Source organism: Microcaecilia unicolor, chromosome 1 (genome assembly GCF_901765095.1).
Source record: "Microcaecilia unicolor chromosome 1, aMicUni1.1, whole genome shotgun sequence".
Taxonomy (NCBI): Eukaryota; Metazoa; Chordata; class Amphibia; order Gymnophiona; family Siphonopidae; genus Microcaecilia; species Microcaecilia unicolor.
This window is the reverse complement of record NC_044031.1, coordinates 183,190,311-183,210,472: the sequence shown is the minus strand read 5'-3', so window position 1 is coordinate 183,210,472 and position 20,162 is coordinate 183,190,311. Positions and strand designations below refer to the sequence as shown.

General features: G+C 44.8%; 1 protein-coding gene across 1 annotated transcript in view; it reads right to left on the bottom strand.

Moving 5' to 3' along the window:
• The window catches only part of EP300 (E1A binding protein p300), a 507,140-nt gene that overhangs the window by 157,468 nt on the left and 329,510 nt on the right, over nucleotides 1-20,162 (bottom strand). The window contains 1 exon segment of the mRNA XM_030203013.1: nucleotides 15,557-15,624. Within this exon segment, the coding sequence (XP_030058873.1) occupies nucleotides 15,557-15,624 (68 nt within the window).

Genomic DNA, 20,162 nt, shown 5'->3' with positions numbered 1-20,162 from the left:
CTTCCAATCGTTCATTTATGCTGATGTCACAATTTTTATTCCCTTCAGCAATGACCTCTCGGAAATCTCCTCTGACATCACTCGTTGCTTGACCACCATGGATTCATGGGCTAATTCATTTCAGCTAAAATTAAACACCGCAAAAACACATTGTCTTATCTCATCCCCATACACGAATTACAATCCTGCAACCCTAAACACTCCTACTTATTCTCTCCCTATTTCTGATAGTCTAAAAATCTTAGGAGTCATTATTGACAGTAACCTGACACTGGAGAGCCACGTTAACGCCACTATAAAGAAGATGTTTTATTCTATGTGGAAACTTAAGCGATTGCAACCTTACTTTCCAAGGGATGTATTCCGTAACCTGACGCAATCAATCGTTTGAGCCACACAGATTACTGTAATGGAATATATGTGGGTTGTAAAGAACTCATGAAAAAACTACAGACAGCCCAAAACACAGCTGTGAGAATGATATTCAACAAACAACGGTTTGATAGTGCTACACCTCTTCGATTGAAACTACACTGGCTCCCTATCAGGTATCGCATAACTTTCAAAATTTGCTCTCTAGTTCACAAGATTATCTACAGTGAGGCCCCAGGATATATGATTGATTTAATAGATCTTCCAGCAAGAAACCAAATCAGTTCCTCACGTACCTATCTGAATCTTCATTATCCAAGCTGTGTTGGACTCAGATACAAGTCAACCTACACATCAAGTTTTTCATACTTAAGTATGCGAATGTGGAATGCATTGCCAAAGAGCGTTAAAATAATGCCCGCCCATCAAGACTTTAAACCAACTTTAAAGACTTACCTGTTCCGCAAGTACTACCTTCTTGATTCCAACTAATTACCTCAACCCTTTACGGCATCTTTATATACATTGTAGTGAATTTTGGAATTTAAACTCCATGTCCTTATTATATCCATTTACCTCTATCTACCTGACCCTTTTAATTTTTGTATTTAATACCTGCCGTACTTGACATCCACCATGACGGTATTTTGTAAGCCACATTGAGCCTGCTAATATGTGGGAAAATGCGGGCCACAAATGTTACAAATAAATCTCCTTGAGCCACCGAGATATAGTGGGCTTAGAAGTGGCCAAACCCTTACGCAAACCAGCAAGGAGAACAAAAAGACGGTCCGTGTGCTGAAAGTCTTCAGTAACCCTCAGATAGCGCTTAATAACTCTTAATATCCAATGTACGCAACTTCCTCTGAGCCTCTGTGCCTGAGGAAGACCCCAGGAACAGGAAGGAAGACTGAATGGGAAAGATGAAACTGAGAAACTACCTTAGGCAGGAATGAACTACCTTAGGCAGGAACTTTTGTACCGGGTGCAAAACCACTCGCTCCTTGGAAAACTTCAAAAACGGAGGCCTGCAGGAGAAGGCTTGCAGCTCAGAGACTCTCCTAGCTGAAGCAATGGCCACGAAAAACACTGTCTTCAGAGTCAAGTCCTTAAGGGAACAAGATGACAACGGTTCAAAAGGAGGACCCGTCAGTGCGGAAAGCACAAGGCTGAGATCCCAAGATGGAAAGACTGCTCTGGTTGGTGGGCAAAAAAGACTAACTCCCTTCAAAAAAAACGGGAGACCTCAGGAAGACTAGCCAACGACTTACCTCATATCCGACCTCGGAAACAGGAAAGCACTGCAACCTGCAACTTAAGGGAAGAGAGAGACAATCCTTTATCAAAGTCCCACTGCAGAAAATCCAACATCTCTGCCACTGAAGCCCAGAAGGGAGAAATACCACCATCTGAACACCAGGTCTCAATAATATAATTCAGGGACGTAGACCGATGATGCGACCGAAGCATGATAGATATCACTGGAGTGGAATAGCCTCTCTAAGTTAAGCGAGCCCATTCAAGAGCCAGGCCGTAAGACAAAATCGAGCTGGGTCTAGATGAGGAATCGGTCCTTGCAATAGAAGGTTCTTGTGCACAGGGAGATGAAGAGGGGGTGCAGACTGAAGACGCTGGAGATCCGCGTACCACAGACGTCGGGGCTAATCTGGAGCCACTAGGACTACCGGACCTCCGTGCACCTCGATCCTTTGTAAGAGATGACCCAAGAGAGGCCACGGAGGAAACGCGTGCAGAAGACCGGGAGGCCACTGCTGTAAGAGGGCATCTATCCCTGCTGCTCTTGAGTCTCTTCGATGACTGAAGAAGCGGGGAACCTTTGAGTTGAGACCGGAGGCAAAAATATCTAAAACTGGAGTGCCCCACTTTGCCACTATCAACTGAAACAACCGAGAGCTGAGAGACCATTCCCCTGGATCGAGGGTGTGACTGAGAAAATCCGCCTGTTTTTGACTCCCGCCACATGGGAAGCCGAGACGGCGGACAGGTGAAGCTCCGCCCATGCCATGAGGCGCGCCGCCTCCCGACATAAGAGCCAACTCTTCGTTCCCCCCTGGCGGTTGACTTAGGCCACTGCCGTGGCATTGTTCGACAGAACTCGCACCGCCTTGCTTGCCACCAGGGAACGAAACTCCTCCGGAGCTAAATAAATTGCCCTGGTCTCCAACAAATTGATGGACTAGGACGCTTCCAGGGCAGACCAGAGACTCTACGTCAACCTTACTAAGCAATGGGCTCCCCAGCCGGGAGGCTATAGTCGCTGCCATGAAGCCCAGAACCTGAAGATAATCTTGAGCACAGAGGACGTGTCTGCGAAGTAACCCTTGAATCTGAGATCGCAGTTTGAGGGCTCTGCCCTGGGGAAGAAAAACACGACACCGCACCGTGTTGAAGGTAATCCCTAAATACTCCAGGGACTGCAATGGAACCAGACTGCTATTGGCGGAGTTCACCACCCAACCTAGCGACTGACCTAGAAATGCACTAGCTGGTCCGTGACCTGCAGACTCTCCTGATAAGATTTCGCCCTGATAAGCCAGTCGTCCAAGTATGGGTGGACCAGGATCCCCTCTTTCCTGAGGGCTGCTGCCAACACTACCATGACTTTGGTGAACGTGCATGGAACTGTAGCTAGACCAAACGGGAAAGCCCAAAACTGAAAATGATGTCCCAGAATCGCAAACTGCAGGAACTTTTGGTGAACGGTCCGGATAGGAATATGCAGATAAGCTTCCGTCAAATCTAAAGCCGTTAGAAACTCTCCGGTACGAATGGTCACTATCACCAACCGAAGGTTCTCCATTCGAAAACTTGTGACTGAGAGCCCGATTGATGGCCTTAAGATCCAAAATAGAACGAAAGGAGCCCTTCCTTCTTAGAAACCATGAAGAAAATGGAATAACGACCCTGCCTGTACTTTGAAGGAGGGACTGGGCAAATGGCTTGAAGGTCCAAGAGCCTCTGTAGAGTGTCCCGTACTGCGCCCGCTTTGCGGCGAGAACGACAGGGAGACTCCAGAAAGGCATCTGAAAGAGGCTTGGTGAATTCTAAGGCATAGCCGTCTCAAATAACCTCTGACTGGTCGGAGGTAATGTGGGCCCACCTCTGAAAGAACTGTGACAGCCGAGCTCCTACAGGAATCAAAGGAGAGGCCCGCGCACCTTCATTGGGAAGAACGGGAGGGGGACCGGAATAGGGCGCCCGAGTCTCAACCTCCCCTATGGAAACCTCGAAAGGACTGAGTTCTGTGGGAAAAACCTGGACCTCTGAGTCTGAGCTGCCTGGCCGGTGTGAAACCTATGAAAATCCCTCGCCTGACCATGGCCAAACAAAGCACCCCGACTAGACGGGCGAGGCCTATCCTCCAGGAGACGAGGAACCTTTGTATCTCCCAAAGAATGCACCAATTTATCCAACTCCTCTCCAAACAGAGAACCCCGGAAGGGAAACTTACTCGGCAAAGATTTGGAGGCAGCATCTGCCGACCAACTTCACAACCAAAGGGAGCGGCGGTCCGCAATCCCCAACACCAAGGACTTGGAGTATGCTCTCAACAGATTATACAAGGCATCCACGAAGAAGGCAGAGCCCATCTCAATTGTGGCCACCTCTGCATCGATAGCAGATAGAACATCCGAGGGCCTATCCAGGACTCTCTCCGCCCAGCGGAAGCAGGCTCTGGCCACCAAGGAACCGCAGATGGCCACCTGCACTGCCAAAGAGGAGACATCAAAACTATTCTTAAGAAGAGAATCCAACCTCCTGTCCTGGACATCCCGGAAGGCTGTTCCACCGTCCACCGGAACCGTATTACGCTTGGTAACCGCTGAGACCACCTAATTGACCACTGGGACTTTAAGAAGACTCCTGTCCACCTCCGGCACTGGGTAAAGGCGGGTCATCGACCTGGCTGGACAAAAAGAGGAGTCCGGAATATCCCACTGCACCTGAATAATGTCCCAAATGTCCTGATACATAGCAAAAGTTCTCCCTGAAGATCTGGTGCCTTTGACCAACAGGTCCACCTTCCGGACCTCGGGGATTGGTTCTTCTTCAAAATGTAGAGTGGAGAAGACCAAGGAGATGAGTTCTTGTAGGTCCTCCTTATCAACGATCCGGGCCATAGAAGGATCTTCTCCCTGAGGTAAGGGATCTGCAGCAGGCTCCGCACGGCCTTGGTCCCCCCAAACCTGCTCCACTAAGCCTTCCTCCTCTTCCAAGAAGAGCATGTCCCAATCCTGGTCAGAAACTGAGTCCACTTCTGGATCCCAACATCTAGTTCTTTTTGAAGGAGGTAAAGGTCTGGAGGTGTACTCACCTGCAACTCTGACCCCAAGACCTGACTTCTTCATCAAGAAAGCCTGGTACATCTGGAGGACAAACTCAGGGGGAAAACCCTCCTCCTGAGTCCTTCCAGAATGCACCAGGGACACTGCTCCTGATGTTCCCTTTGACCCTGAAGGCTGCGCGTCATAAGAGCTCACGTGCTGCAGGACCTGCAGCTGCAGGCAAGATGGCGGCCTTCCCCACCAAAACTGACAATCTAGCCACTTTCATGGCCGAACGGGAGGGTGCTGAGGCAGGAGCGGCGGCTGCCGCGGCTAGAGGCACTGTTGTCACCTCTATCGCCGTACAAAATTTACAGGAGCCGAGCGCGACCACTCCCCGGCGCTGATAAAAGGAGCAGCGCTTTAATTTCTCTGCCACAGCGCTGCTCTCCCCCTCAAATAAAATGCTTTGTGCCTTTTTTAAACAAAAAGCTACGCAAGTACATAAGTGCATAAGTAATGCCATACTGGAAAAAGACCAAAGGTCCATCAAGCCCAGCATCCTGTCCCTGGCAGCGGCCAATCCAGGTCAAGGGCACCTGGCAAGCAACCCAAACGTACAAACATCTTATACGTGTTATTCCCAAAATTGTGAATTTTTCCCAAGTCCATCTAGTAGCGGTCTATGGACTTGTCCTTTAGGAAACCATCCAACCCCTTTTTAAATTCTGCCTAGCTAACCGCCTTCACTACGTTCTCTGGCAACGAATTCCAGAGTTTAATTATGCATTGGGCGAAGAAAACGTTTCTCCTATTTGTTTTACATTTACTACGGTGTAGTTTCATCGCATGCACCCTAGTCCTAGTATTTTTGGAAAGCGTGAACAGACGCCTCACATCCACCTGTTCCACTCCACTCATTATTTTATGTACCTCTATCATGTCTCCCCTCAGCCGTCTCTTCTCTAAGCTGAAAAACCCTAGCCTCCTTAGTCTTTCTTCATAGGGAAGTCATCCCATCCCCGCTATCATTTTCGTTGCCCTTCGCTGCACCTTTTCCAGTTCTACTATATCTTTCTTCTGGAGAAACGTGAGGGAAAAGAGGAAGGCCTCGGGGCACTTTTTATTTATTTTTCCCCCCCAAGAACAGCTGAGAGGCAGGAGAAAAGAAAACAAATAAGAGTACGACGGAGCTGCCTGCTCGTTAGTGCTTTGGGGAGAGAAAGGTTTGGTTTTTTTTTAAAAGGAAAACCGTAAAGTGGCTGCCTCTCCCAAAGGCTAAGCACCCTTCCTCCGAAAGGGGAGCCCTTCCCTGCACAGCAAAGGGAGATGGAGGGAGGGACCCAGGGAAAAATTCCTATCTGCCTAGCCCCTACACTAGATTCCCTAGGTACAGAAGGATTATTTTTTTTTTTTTTATTAAATCAGGGAAAGAGCGAGAGAGAGAGAGAGAGAGAGAGAGAGAGACTAATGGGCTCACCTCCTACCACCTGTTGGAGACTGAGAAAATACTAAGGCTAGGGTCAAATGGCCAGGGCTCTTACTGGCTCTCTAGAATCAGAAGTTTCTCAGTCTCCACCTTCTGGAAGGCGTGCACGACCCATCAGTCCAATCCTGGGCCGGTCCGGAGGGACACTAAGGAATGGTTTTTATCTTGCCCACTAGTGTTATATTAGGAGGTTCTAAATTGGATGCATTTTCGGATCAAAATGAACCAATGAATATGCTTTAGTTTTTAGCCAAGTATTAAAGTTGATAAATTGTTTCAAACGGTCCTGTTCAGGGCCACAGAATTAATACAAAAAAATTAAAAGGTAAAAATAAATTTAACAGTGCTACTCTAACACTTCAACTTATGATATACATAATACACTTAGAATCATACTATATATGGCTAAAAAATAAAATAGATGGCGCTAAACAAAAATTTCAATGCTAAGTACATGCAAAATTGAATTTACAACGTATACTACTTATGAACCTAATATATGAATTTGGTTTCATTAACTCATAGCACAAACAGAAAAACGAAAACATGATTTTCTGAACAGGTGATGCAGGACTTTTTCACACCACTGTACCTGGCAAAAACCAATTAGTAGCAACATTCCATGCTATTAATTCCAGGGCAAGCAGTGGCTTCCCCATGTCCATCTCAATAACACTATGGACGTTTCCTCCAGGAAGCTGTTCAAACCTTTTTTACACCCAGATATGCTAACCATAGTTACCACATCCTCCGGCAACAAGTTCCAGAGCTTAACTATTCTTTGTGTGAAAAAATACTTCCTCCTATTTGTTTTAAAAAGTATTTCCATGCAATTTCATTGCGTGTCCCCTGGTTTTTGTACTTTTTGAAAGAGTGAAAAATTGATTCACTTTTACCCGTTTTACAGAACTCAGGATTTTGTAAACCTCAATCACATCTCCTCCTCAGCCATCTTTTACAAGCTGAAGACCCATACCCTCTTTAGCCTTTCCTCACACAGGAGGAGTTCCATCCCCTTTATCATTTTGGTTGCCCTTCTTTGAGCCTTTTCTAATTCCGCTATATCTTTTTTGAGATACAGCGACCAGAACTGAACATAATACTCAAGGTGAGGTCGCATCATTGAGCGATACAAAGGCAGTATAATATTCTTGGTCTTATTTTGCATCCCTTTCCTAATAATTCCTAGCATCCTGTTTGCTTTTTTGGCTGCTGCCGCACACTGGGCAGAAGATTTCAGCATATTGTTTATAATGACACCTAGATCCTTTTCTTGAGTGCTGACTCCTAAGGTGGATCCTAGCCCTACAATTCGAATTATTCTTCCCAATGTGCATCACTTTGAATTCATCCACATTAAATTTCATCTGCCATTTGGATGCCAAGTCTTCCAGTTTAAGGTCTTCCTGCAATTTTTCACAATCCGCATGTGTGATGAAACAGTAGATTTCTAAGCCTGTGAACTGTATTATTTTCACTGATGACATGTATTTCCCCTAATTGGTCAGCAGATGGCGCTTATTTTGTGCTTTAAAGCTGTTGCAGAAAAATACTTTCTTTTCCAGTTTAAGCTTATGGAATGCAATTTGAAGTACCACTGGCCACATACTTTCAAAGTTGGTGCGCTGGGCTTTGATTGGCCCTAGAATTCAAATCTTGCCAGGAAATACTGGATTTTTCCCAGTCTCAGCCAGAGAGTGGAGAGACAAATATCTCTTTACTGAGGCCTTGTGAGCAGTTATATTTTATAACCTGTGAGCAGCTACATTTCCCCAAACTTCCCAGGTACTAATTCAAATGTTTAGATAGTTTCATAATTGATTTATATTTTAATCTGTGAGCAGCTACATTTCCTGAACTCCCGAGGTACTACTCAAATGTTTAGATAGTTTCATAATTGATTCATATTCAGTTACCTGTTACTGTTTACTGTTCAAGTTCTGTAATAATAAACCTAAAGTGTATTAGCTCTGCTGTCCTGAAAAGACTAAGAATCCAGGTGATATGTGTTTTGGTTCTGTGAGTGCTTGGGAACTGTGGGAGTGTGGTCCCAGTGAACTAGAAATTGCCAGGGAATAACTTGTGGGTGGGAGACTCATCCAGAAGCAAGTGGAACATAGTGCATGTGGTAGAGGGTTGGCTAATATAGAGCACATACCCAGGTGCAGGCAGGGCTGAGATGTGCTGGGGACAGACCATCTAGGTGGCCGCGGGATTAACCCCAAGTGGGTGCTAGGCATTTCGTGATGGCATGTGTTTTGACAACTTTGAATAGTTTTTTGTCATCTGCAATTTAATCACCTCACTCTTCATTCAGACTTCCACATCATTTATAAGTATGCTAAATAGCACAGGTCCCACTACAGATCCATGCGGCACTCTACTATTCACCCTCCTCCATTGAAAAAAATGACCATTTAACCCTACCCTCTGTTTTCTGTCCAATAATCAATTTGTAATCCACAGGAGGACATTGCCTCTTATCCCACGACTTTTTAATTTTCTCAGGAATCTCTCATGAGGAACTTTGTCACAAGCATTCCGAAAATCTAGATACACTACAAAAAAATCGGCTCACCTTTATCCACATGTTTATTCACACTTTTAAAGAAATGAAGCAAATTTGTGAGGCAAGACTTCTCTTGCCCGTGCTAACTCTGTTCCAATAAACCATGTTTGTCTGTGTGTTCCATAATTTTATTCTTTATAATAGCTTCCAGCTGCGGTGCCTGCTCTGGTATCTGGGTCCAAGATGATATCCAAGATGGTGGTGGTTCCTGCCAAAGGTGGAGCTGCAAGATTATGTCCCACACTTAAAGTAGAGCCTTTTGCAGCTTATGACATACCACCCGAGCTGAAACACACTGACTCATCCCCTGCTCAGTATGCTGTTCCAAAGTTTGACAAGCCAGACCACAGCAGAAACACACCAACACAGTCAGGAACAGACAGAACTGCAAGAAATCTTTTTTGGTTTGCTTCTGTAGTCACATTTTTTTTTTGTCAAGTTTGTTGACGCTGGTCACCAATGGCACTCAAGAGATCCCCTTCCTAAGCAGGAAAAGGGGATTCGAGACACACTGTGGCCCTCTCAACCCAGGTGAAACTCAGAAGGAATTGGGAGGGGGGAACCCTGCCATCTGGGTTTAATATTTCCAAGGCAGAAAAGGATCTGTGGACTTCAGCCCCTACCAGCCAAAAAATGTAAACAATCCATGAGTATGCAGAGGGAACAGTATTGCTTTCCCTATCAAGAAGGTTATCAATAGAAATCAAACAAAATAAAACATGGAAAAGAAAATAAGATGATACCTTTTTTATTGGACATAACTTAATACATTTCTTGATTAGCTTTCGAAGGTTGCCCTTCTTCCTCAGATCGGAAATAAGGGCAACCTTCGAAAGCTAATCAAGAAATGTATTAAGTTATGTCCAATAAAAAAGGTGGTATCTTATTTTCTTTTCCATGTTTTATTTTGTTTGATTTCTATTGATAACCTTAAGAGTGGACTAACACGGCTACCACACTCCTCTACCTATCAAGAAGGGAACTAATAATCTCCATTCCCCAATATGTATACCTGACTAATCCAGACTGCACAGATTCGCTCAGGACTGAGAATACTGACTCTCTGGGTACTGCACTGGACAGTTACAGGCTCACGTAGAAGTTTCAGTCTCGATCTGCTGGTAGGTGTGCATAACCCAGTCTGGACGAGTCTGGAGGGATGCTAAGGAAATCAGAATTAACCATATTTGCAAAGCCTTCCTTCTCATCTGTAGATTCTATGTTGCAAGAACAGTTTCCTAGTTAAGTAGAACACATTAAGAGAAATTCTTCATCACCTTCTGAGGCAGACTATCCCATGTAGTACACTGTTACCCCAAGACTTTTGCAAGGCACTAAAAGTATAGAATGCATCAGCTCCTAATGGCTGAATAGCATTAAATAAAAAATAGAAGCCCTAAATTCTTTGAAATTGAAATGTATTACTTTTAGTCCGCCCTCATCCAGAGCTGATTATAAAATAACACACACAATCAAATTAACAAAACAAACAAAAAAACCCCCAGAAGAGTAGACACATATCAGTCCAACTGAAAGCCCTGCTTTGACACACTTCAGTGGTAGAAAAAGTAATGGATGCACTGCTCAAGACAAGACAGTGAATTTCCTGGTATCCAAGATCTGAAGCAACATGGTTTCACCAAAGGAGAATCGTGCCAGACGAATCTGATTGATCTTTGACTAGATGACCAGAGAAATGGATAGTGGACACACTAGATGTAGTCTACTTGGATTTCAGTAAGGCCTTTGACAGTTTCTCATAGGAGGCTCATAAATAAACCCAGCGGACTTAAGTTAGGACACAGCGGTTAACTGGTTTGGAAACAAATGTTTATGGTAAATGGAGTTTACTCAGAGACTAGAAAAGCAAGTAGTGGAGCACCTCAGGGATCAGTGACCGGGACTGATTCTATTCAATATATCAGCGAGTGACATTGCTAAAGGGTTAGAAGGTAAAATTTGCCTTTTTGTGGATGAAAACAGATTTACAACAACGTAAACACCCTGGAGGGAATGGACAACATGAGAAGAGATCTACAAAAATTAGAAGATTGTTTGGCAGTTAAAATCTAATGGGAAGAAGTGCAGTGATGTACTTGGGGTGTAGAAATCCAAAAGAGCAGTATGCACTAGGGCCCTGATGGCGAACCTATGACACGCGTGTCAGTACTAACACGCGTAGCCATTTTCAGTGACACGCGGCCGCATGTGGCCGCATACAGAGAAGCAGCGGAGTTCCTTGCTGACACCCGGGGCGGATCGCCGATGCGCCCCCCCTCCCCCCCCGGTGCAGCGCGACCTCCCCCCCCCCGGCGAAATCACCCGGTGCATGTTTACCCGCTGGGGGTGTGCCGTGTGCGCTCCTATTGGCTCCCTCCCTGCTGCTCCCTCTGCCCCGGCTCCTCACTTCCGGCCGGCGGAGCAGAGAGCAGCGGAATGCCGTGGGGGACGCATCTCTGAGGGCCCTGTGATCACCATTACCAGCAACCATCATCCAATCTACTGTTCTGGGGTGTCGTGGATTTGTAATTGACCACCATTACTGAGATAGGTGAGGGGGAGGCTGGGAGAGGCGAGGGCATGTGCTATGGGTGCCGTTTCCCGCCATTAGAAATAGCGGCAGCCATCTTAATTTACATAAGGTGGTCAGTTAGGCTAGTTAGGGCTAACAGGCTATCTATAATTCTATCTTCTGTCTCTGCCCCCCTGATGGAGAACTCAAAAAATAAAAAACCAAGGTTAAGTAAAGGAAGTGGTAGTAGCAGTAGCCGACCCTTTCAAGAGACATGGACCGAGATGTATGGCATTATAGAAAAAAATGGCAAATCATTTTGCGTTCTATGTACTGAAACGGTAGTAAGCAGAACGTGGAATATAAATAGACATTTTGAAACTAATCATTCCCAGTTCTTGAAAAAAAGTGAGGATGAACGGAAGGAATACATTTCCAGGCAGCTACACTTTTATAAGAGCCAATCTAAGTCCATCCTTAAATTTGTAAAAGGTTCTACAAATTTAACATCTGCAAGTTTGAGCATTGCTCACTCCATAGCTCAGCATGGAAAAGCACTCAGTGAGGGAGAATTTATTAAAGAAACTCTCCTAAGATGTGCACCAGTTCTATTTCACGATATGCAGAATAAAGATGCAATTATTAAGAGAATATCTGAGTTACCAGGAAATTTGGAGTGCCTGGATCCGATTACCAGACACTTTTAGCACCCTGAAAAATATAGCAATGGCTTTACTCACAATTTTTCCCTCTACGTACTTTTGTGAAACCTTATTCTCAGCGTTAAATAATATCAAAACCAACAAAAGAAACAGATTGACAGATGAAGTTAGTAGCGCTTGCTTGGGCTTGAAGTGTACAAAATACCAACCTTCAATTGAAGATTTAGCCAATGAAATTCAGCAACAAAAAAGTCACTAATAGGCAGATTAGTTAAAGAATTCCTCCTCCCCCTCACTTATCTTAGTTCATGGCACCCCACACAAGTTAAATAATATCAAGACCAACAAAAGAAACCGACTGACAGATGAACAAAGAAGTCACTAAGTAGGTAAGTTAAATAATTAGTTTTTGGTTTATTAAATACAGTTTTATATTACAATTATACATTTTTGTTATTTAAACTATAAATATCGCGAAATTATGGTTTTTTTCTCGAAGTGACACACCACCCGAGTTATGCTCGGTTTTTTGGCGAATTTTGACACACCAAGCTCAAAAGGTTGCCCATCACTGCACTAGGGGGCCAGAGTGGCACACATGGATCAGGAAAGAGCCTTGCGGGGGTGATAGTGTCTGAGGATCTCAAGGCAGCGAAACAATGTAACAAGGTGGTAGCTGTTGCCAGAAGAATGCTAGGCTGCATAGAGAGGCATAACCAGCAGAAGAAAAGCGGTGTTGATGCCCCTGTACAAGTTGTGGAGGGCCCCACTTGGAGTATTGTGTCCCGTTTTGGAGGTCGTATCTCTTTAAAGACATAGAAAGACTTGAGGCGCTTCAAAGGAAATCAACAAAAATGGTACAGGGTTTGTGCCAAAAGACATAAGGAGAGACTGCAAGACTAACATGTTTATGCCAGAGGAAAGGAGAGAGGTGATATGATACAAACATTTTTTTTGTTACATTTGTACCCCGCGCTTTCCCACTCATGGCAGGCTCAATGCGGCTTACAGGTACTTATTTGTACCTGGGGCAATGGAGAGTTAAGTGACTTGCCCAGAGTCACAAGGAGCTGCCTGTGCCTGAAGTGGGAATTGAACTCAGTTCCCAAGTTCGCCAGGACCAAAGTCCACCACCATAACCACTAGGCCACTCCTCCACTCTTGAAAGGTATTAATATACAAACCAACCTCTTCCAGAGACCTAGAGGCAGAAGAACTAAGGAACATTAATTGAGCTTGCAGGGAGGTAGACTTAGGAGTAACATCAGGAAATACTTTTTCACAGAGAGGGTAGTGCATGCAGGAGAGTTGGTCAAGCCAAAAACAGTGAAGGAATTAAAAAAAATGTAAGGGATAAACACAAGGCATGCCTAAAAAGAAAGAGAATGGAAATACAACATGGCTGTTGAGGTGTTAAGTTGGGTAAGAGTAGTAAGAACTAAGGTTTATGCCGGACAGACATCTACAGTCTGTGTCCCACAAATGACAAAAGACAGGTGAAGATTTGGCAACTCCAGTACTATAATCACTATCATATACTACAAGTGAGAGTGCTATGCAACTCAAGAGGGAGGGTAAGACATTTTCATTAGCAAGTTAAATACTGTTAGCAATAATTTGGGATAACATATGTTTATAACCAAGTCTCCATCATTTTTAACTGTCTATATGTGGTTGGCATGATGAAAAATTTGTTTAAGTTTGAATGACTATAGCCTGTACAGAATGGCAGGTGCAGCTCTGGCCTCCTTGTTGGGCAGACTGGATAGACCATGCCATCATTTACTGTTACTTAGCCATAATTCTTGTGCATTGCCTCAAATACAGAGCTCATCAAAGCAAAAACAAAATTAAAATATTCTTAGTAGGCAGCTTCCCATTCTTGACAATGGCATCAAGGTCAGACATGAATAAGGAATGCAGGTTCAGCAAAGGCTGATAGCCACCTGTTATTTTTATGTATTTTGGATGCTTCTTTGCAGTCTTCTAGACCAGGTCATGAGACAGACCTTCATTTTCAGTAAGGGTCAGAAGCCGCACATCCTGCCAGCACCTGAATGCTCTATCACGAAATGCCTAGCCACCTGCCTGGGGTTACCCTGTGGCCACTTAGAAATTCTATCCCCAGCATAGGTCCGTTTGCACCTGCTGCTTTTGCTCTACACTAGCACCCTCCTCCCTCACAACTGCCTCTGGGCGAGTCTTCTGCTCTCAAATTATCCCCAGTGATTTCTAGGTTACAGGAGCCATACTCCCAGTGGTCCCACAGTTCCCACAAAGCACTCGCAGACCCAACACACAAACCATCAGGATTCTTTATCAGTCCAGACAGGCAGAACGAACAAACAATTGTGTTTATTCTCAGAATTTGGAACAGTGGACAAAAATGTGCAACTGGCAAACAACAACAGGTAACTGAAATATGGATCAATTATAACACTAACTAAACATCTGCATACTGGCTAAACAGTACCTGGGAAGATCAGGACATATAATTCACCGAGCCTCAGCAAAGAGATCTGTCTCTCTTTCTTCCTGGCTAAGACTGAAGCAACAGCCAGTACTACTGGGTAATTTTTTTGAAAACTCCAGGCCAATCAGAGCCCAGAACAGTCAAGTTTCAAATAAAAACTGGTTACATCATTGCAAGGCACTTCCTATTATCTGTGTGCCAAATAAAAAGAGAGCAGTCAGTCCTCTGTAACAGCTTTAAGCATAAACATGCACCACCTGCTGGCCAAACAGGAGAAATACACTTCAGACGTAATTAAACAGGAAAATATCCAATACAGGTTTAACTACTACTACTTAACATTTCTAAAGCGCTACTAGGGTTACGCAGCGCTGTACAATTTAACATAGAAGGACAGTCCCTGCTCAAAGAGCTTACAATCTAAAGGACACGTGAACAATCAGTCTGATAGGGCAGTCAAATTGGGGCAGTCTGGATTTCCTGAAAGACTTAGGTGCCGAACGCAGAATTGAAGAGGTGGGCTTTAAGCAAAGACTTGAAGATGGGCAGGGAGGGGGCTTGGCGTAAGGGCTCGGGAAGGCTTAAAACACAGTTTCTCCACATACCTGAGCAAACCACACATATGATATAATTTCATACTTCCAGATACCAACCGCATATCTCAAATTCTCAAGGTCATTCTGTGGTGATAACAGGGCAGTCCCTCAAGCCTCTGGTTTGCTTTGATAATATCTTCCCAAACATAAGCAAAGGCTAAAAGCAATCTGAAGGTGACAAATTTCATTGCCCCCGCCCCCCAAAAAACCCCAAAACAAACACCTCATGTATGTCTGTGCTTCTGAGCCCAGAAAAACTGTCAGCACAAACAAAAGAAAATCTAAAAAAAATAAAAGTACAAATCTAATATAAATATGACAAGACAGAGAGAAAGATGCAGAGATCTGCCAAGACTCAAGAGGACCACAAGCACTACTTCTTGGTGTAATGGCAAAGAGGCATTGGTCCTTTCTAGCATTAGGTAGTACACAAATGTTTCAAGGGTATTCAAGATCTTCCTCCAGGAAGGGCAAAGATGCAGGTCATCTGTCTCATCAATAGAATATTCACTATGCTGATCTTTAGAGAATAACCTGGCACTAGGCTTGGATATCCTGTATCCACTGAAATTGCAGAGCAGTCTAATGAAAACTTACGTTTTGCAGAAAATTTGTTCTCTTTCCTGGTTCGACCAGTTTTCTTTAGGCAGCCATCACAGACAAACCTGATGAGAAAAGGAATCAAAATGTTACTCTGAGTGGTTAACACATACTACTACTACTATTTAACATTTCTAAAGCGCTACCAGGGTTGCGCAGCGCTGTACTATGCTGAAAAGAGTGTGTGGGACCTAAAATTAGTTAGTTTCTGGATCTGGTAACGATGGAACAGGGTTCACCTGGGAAAAGAGCCAAAATGACAAACCATAGTCCTATCTGAAGCCTTGCTGGTGACTTCTGGTATGCCAGAGAGCTGAGCAAATGCATGTAGCTGTACCTCCTGCCACCCTCTTCGGATTTCAGCCTCATAATCCTGCTATTTGCAACATTTATTGTTTTATAATTGGACAGGATTGCCCTACAATTGCCCCAGAAGGGCTTGCTGCCTCTTGCAGTTGTGGAACTCTGCGGTGTGGGTAATGACACTGAAAACTCCTAAACTGCAAAGAGAAAAGCAGGCAAACTCACCCAAAAGGGCCCGCAGTGCCATTTACTGGTGACTCTGCGCGCGAGATTTCTAAATTAGTACCAGCTACTTTGGAAGACAAATAAATTGAGATTCAAGCGCAATCTGACTCACGCCTGGCGTCTAGATGAGGTGGAGGCCCGGATATCGAAGGACCTCTCTAATCAAATAGAGCATACGGTGCAGCTTCGGGCCAAAAATGCCAGACTTTTGGAATGCATGGAAGATCACGAAAACGAAAATAGAGACCGCAGGAATAACAAACGGCTTTTGGGTCTCTTATTGCATGTAAGTGATGCCAAATTATGTGCTCCATTTGAAACCTGGCTTCTGGAGAAATTAGTTAACGAATCTGTGATCTGCTGCTCTCTGAGAGAGGGCCCACTGCTTGGGGCAAGCCCATGACAGAATGCTGCACCTGAGGCCAGTGATCGTGAAGTACCTGAACTGGACAGATAAAGATCACAGTATACGGACCTCTTGTAGACATGATGTAGTGGAGCATAAGGGCTATAAAAACACTTATTTAATGACTAATCAGCGCTACTGGTACGAAACTGGAGGAAAATGGTTCTCGTCTGTGCGGAGCTTCATAACTGCTACATGCCTTTTTGCTTGCTTTATCCTGCTAAGCTTTGGATTTGACATGATAGGAAAGCTTTATATTTTACTATGTTGGACGAGGCTCGTGCTTTTTAGCACGACTTCCGTCTATTTCATAAATTGAGAGCTGCAACTGGCAGGACACACATGTAGTATAGCTTTGTGTTTAGACACAGCCATTTTGCTGCCTACTCAGGGCTTTTGCCCAGCTCATGCACTGCAGCTAGAGTGAACGAACCCGTGGCTATTGTCCCTGTGGCTGAATGTGTTAGCCATCTCCGCTATGACTGGCACTTCTACTACTACTACTTAACATTTCTAGAGCGCTACTAGGGTTACGCAGCGCTGTACAAAATAAACAAAAAGGACGGTCCCTGCTCAAATGAGCTTACAATCTAAAGAACGAAATGTCAAGTTGGGCAGTCTAGATTTCCTGGGTAGAGGAGTAGAGGTTAGGTGCTGAAGGCGACATTGAAAGGTGGGCTTTAAGCAGAGATTTGAAGATGGGGAGGGAGGGAGTCTGATGTATGGGCTCGGGGAGTTTGTTCCATTCGTGGGGTGAGGCGAGGCAGAAAGGGCGGAGCCTGGAGTTGGCGGTGGTGGAGAAGGGTACTGAAAGGAGGGATTTGTCTTGAGAGCGGAGGTTACGAGTAGGAATGTAACGGGAGATAAGGGTTGAGAGGTAAGGAGGGGCAGCAGATCGAGTACATTTGTAGGTTAGTAGCAGAAGCTTGAATTGAATGCGGTACCTAATTGGAAGCCAATGAAGTGACTTGAGGAGAGGGGTGATATGAGTGTATCGGTTCAGGCGGACATTTGACACGCTATCCCCATTTGTGAGCACCAGATCCAGCGTCGCTCCCTCCTTCGTGGGTTCTGTCACCATTTGTCTGAGCAGAGCACTTTGGAAAGCATCCACAATCTCTCTACTTCTTTCTGATTCCGCAGACGGAACCTTCCAATCTACATCCGGCAGATTGAAATCTCCCAGCAACAGCACCTCTCTCTTCTTTCCCAACTTTTGAATATCTGTGATCAGGTCTTTATCTAATTCTTCCAATTGTGTTGGAGGTCTGTAGACAACACCCACATGGACAGAGGTTCTATCATCTCTTTTTAAGGTGATCCATATCGTTTCTTCCTTACCCCAGGTCACTGTCATTTCGGTTGCTGTGATATCATTTCTCACATATAGCGCTACTCCTCCACCTTTACGACCCTCTCTATCCTTCCTAAATAGATTATAGCCTGGTATGTTTGCATCCCATTCATGGGAACCATTGAGCCATGTCTCTGTGATTGCAACAACGTCTAAGTCTGCCTCCAACATCAGGGCTTGAAGGTCATGAACTTTGTTGCCAAGACTGCGAGCATTTGTGGTCATCACTTTCCATTTACATTTCCTGGTATGTGTTTCAACATTTGATATTGTGGTGTGTTTTTTTGTCTTTGGGTCCCTCCATATCTTTTTGTTCCGCCTTAATTTATTTTGCTTTTGCTGTTTCTTCTGGCTCAGTTCTATTTTTAGGAACCTCACAGAGCTCTAATGGAGCAAAAGAATTCTGTAGGGGTAACACTTGTGAGGGTGTATGCCTCTGTGTCACATGACGAAGTCTGCCTGAGCCTACTGTGAACCATCTATTCTTAGGTGGTTTTATCCTTTGAGGCAGTGGTGTGAATGTGGTTTGATTTTGTGCAGTCTTAGAAGTTGCTTTAAGTGCATCTAATTCCTGCTTTAATTTACTGAGCGAGCTGATTAAAGATAGGACAAGCCTTAAGTTTCCAGATGATTGGCCTTGAAACTAAAGCTCCACAATTATTACAGACTATGTTATTGATTCCAAAGGTGCGCTGGAAGACACAGTTTGTTAAGGACTTCATGTTTTGTCTGAGTTAAATTTATATCTAGTTGTGTTTTCAATATGTATTAGATCGGACTGGTAACAATAGGGGATACTATAAGGGGCCGGGGGGGGGGGGGGGGGGGGGAGAGAGTTGGGGATTAAGGGAAGAAGTGCCGTTTAGGCCTGTGAAGAGTACACATAGTAGTGGTTGTGTGAGAAGGGAGGGCAGATAGGAAATGGTAAGTAGTAGTAGTAGTAATGTGTGGACGGATGGGGAGGGGCATTGGCTGGGTATTATTGAGCTGTATGATGTGCTTGTGGGTGAGTGGAAGCGCATGTGTAGAGGATATGGAAACAGGAGGAGATGGGAGGTAGGGGAAAAGGTTGGGACTAGGAAAGGGGAGGGAAGGGGAATTTCGTATGTCCGGGACACGTTAGTAAATGATAAGATTGCCACAGCAGGAACAGTATATAAAATCTGGGGGGGGGGGGGGGGGGGGGGGGGCGAGCTGGGAGACCGCCCTCAGAAAGGTTTTTCAGGAAATTGTTTGGAGTACATACATAACATATGGAATAAAGGATGAGTAGTATCAGGATAGCTACCTTAAATGTAGATGGTATACACTCGCCCATTAAGCGCACAAAAATACTGAGTTATAGCAGACGCCTGAAGGTGGATATTTTGGTTATGCAGGAGGCGCACCTTTCCCAATTAGAACATATGAAAATAAAAAAAGGCTGGGTGGGGGAATTGGCATCTGCCTCTTACAATAACAGACAACGGGGAGTGGCTATCCTTATCAATAGATCTTTGGTGTGAACTAAGCACAAAGTTATTCAAGATTCGGAGGGATGATATGTAATATGGGTGGGGACGATACAGGGTGTCAAAATGGCATTGTGTTCGATTTATGCCCCAAACGTGTACTCCTATAAATTCTTTTCTGAAGTACTGGCAGCGTTGGCACCATTGAATGAATATAAACTGGTAGTGGGCGGAAACTTTAATATCACAGCTGATCCACTTATAGACTGCAGCCCCCCCTAAACCTAGGCATAAAGAAGCGAGTAGAAAGGGAATAAATTTTTTGACACAGGAGCTGGGTGTCCTTGACGCTTGGCACATGATGAACCCTGATGCTCATGAGTATACTTTCTACACCAGGGTGCACAAGGTGCAGGCGCGGCAGGACTATGTGTTGCTGCCTGCCTCGTCACTGTCCCTAATTTGGGCGGCAGGGATAGAGGCAGGCGTAGTATCGGACCACAGCATGGTATGGGTAGACTGTGGAGGATGCAAGGCAGCTAGTTGGAGAATGAATCCTGCATTATATCTAGATCTGAAGTTCCGAGAATATTTAATAAGAGAGTGGCAGGAGTTCTTATAAGTACACTAGTAAAAAAGCCCCGTTTCTGATGCAAATGAAACGGGGGCTAGCAAGGTTTTCTTCAGAGTGTGCATGTGGGAGTGTGTGTCCCTGCCCTCTGCCCTCTCTCCCTCCCCTTCCCCCCTTGGAGTCCAGTCCTTCAGTGTTAAGTTTCCTGCTGTTCTGTGTTACAGAGAGAGTGAGGGCATCTCTCTCCCCTCCCCCTCTGAGTCCTTCACTGTTACAGAGAGCGGGATTTCGTG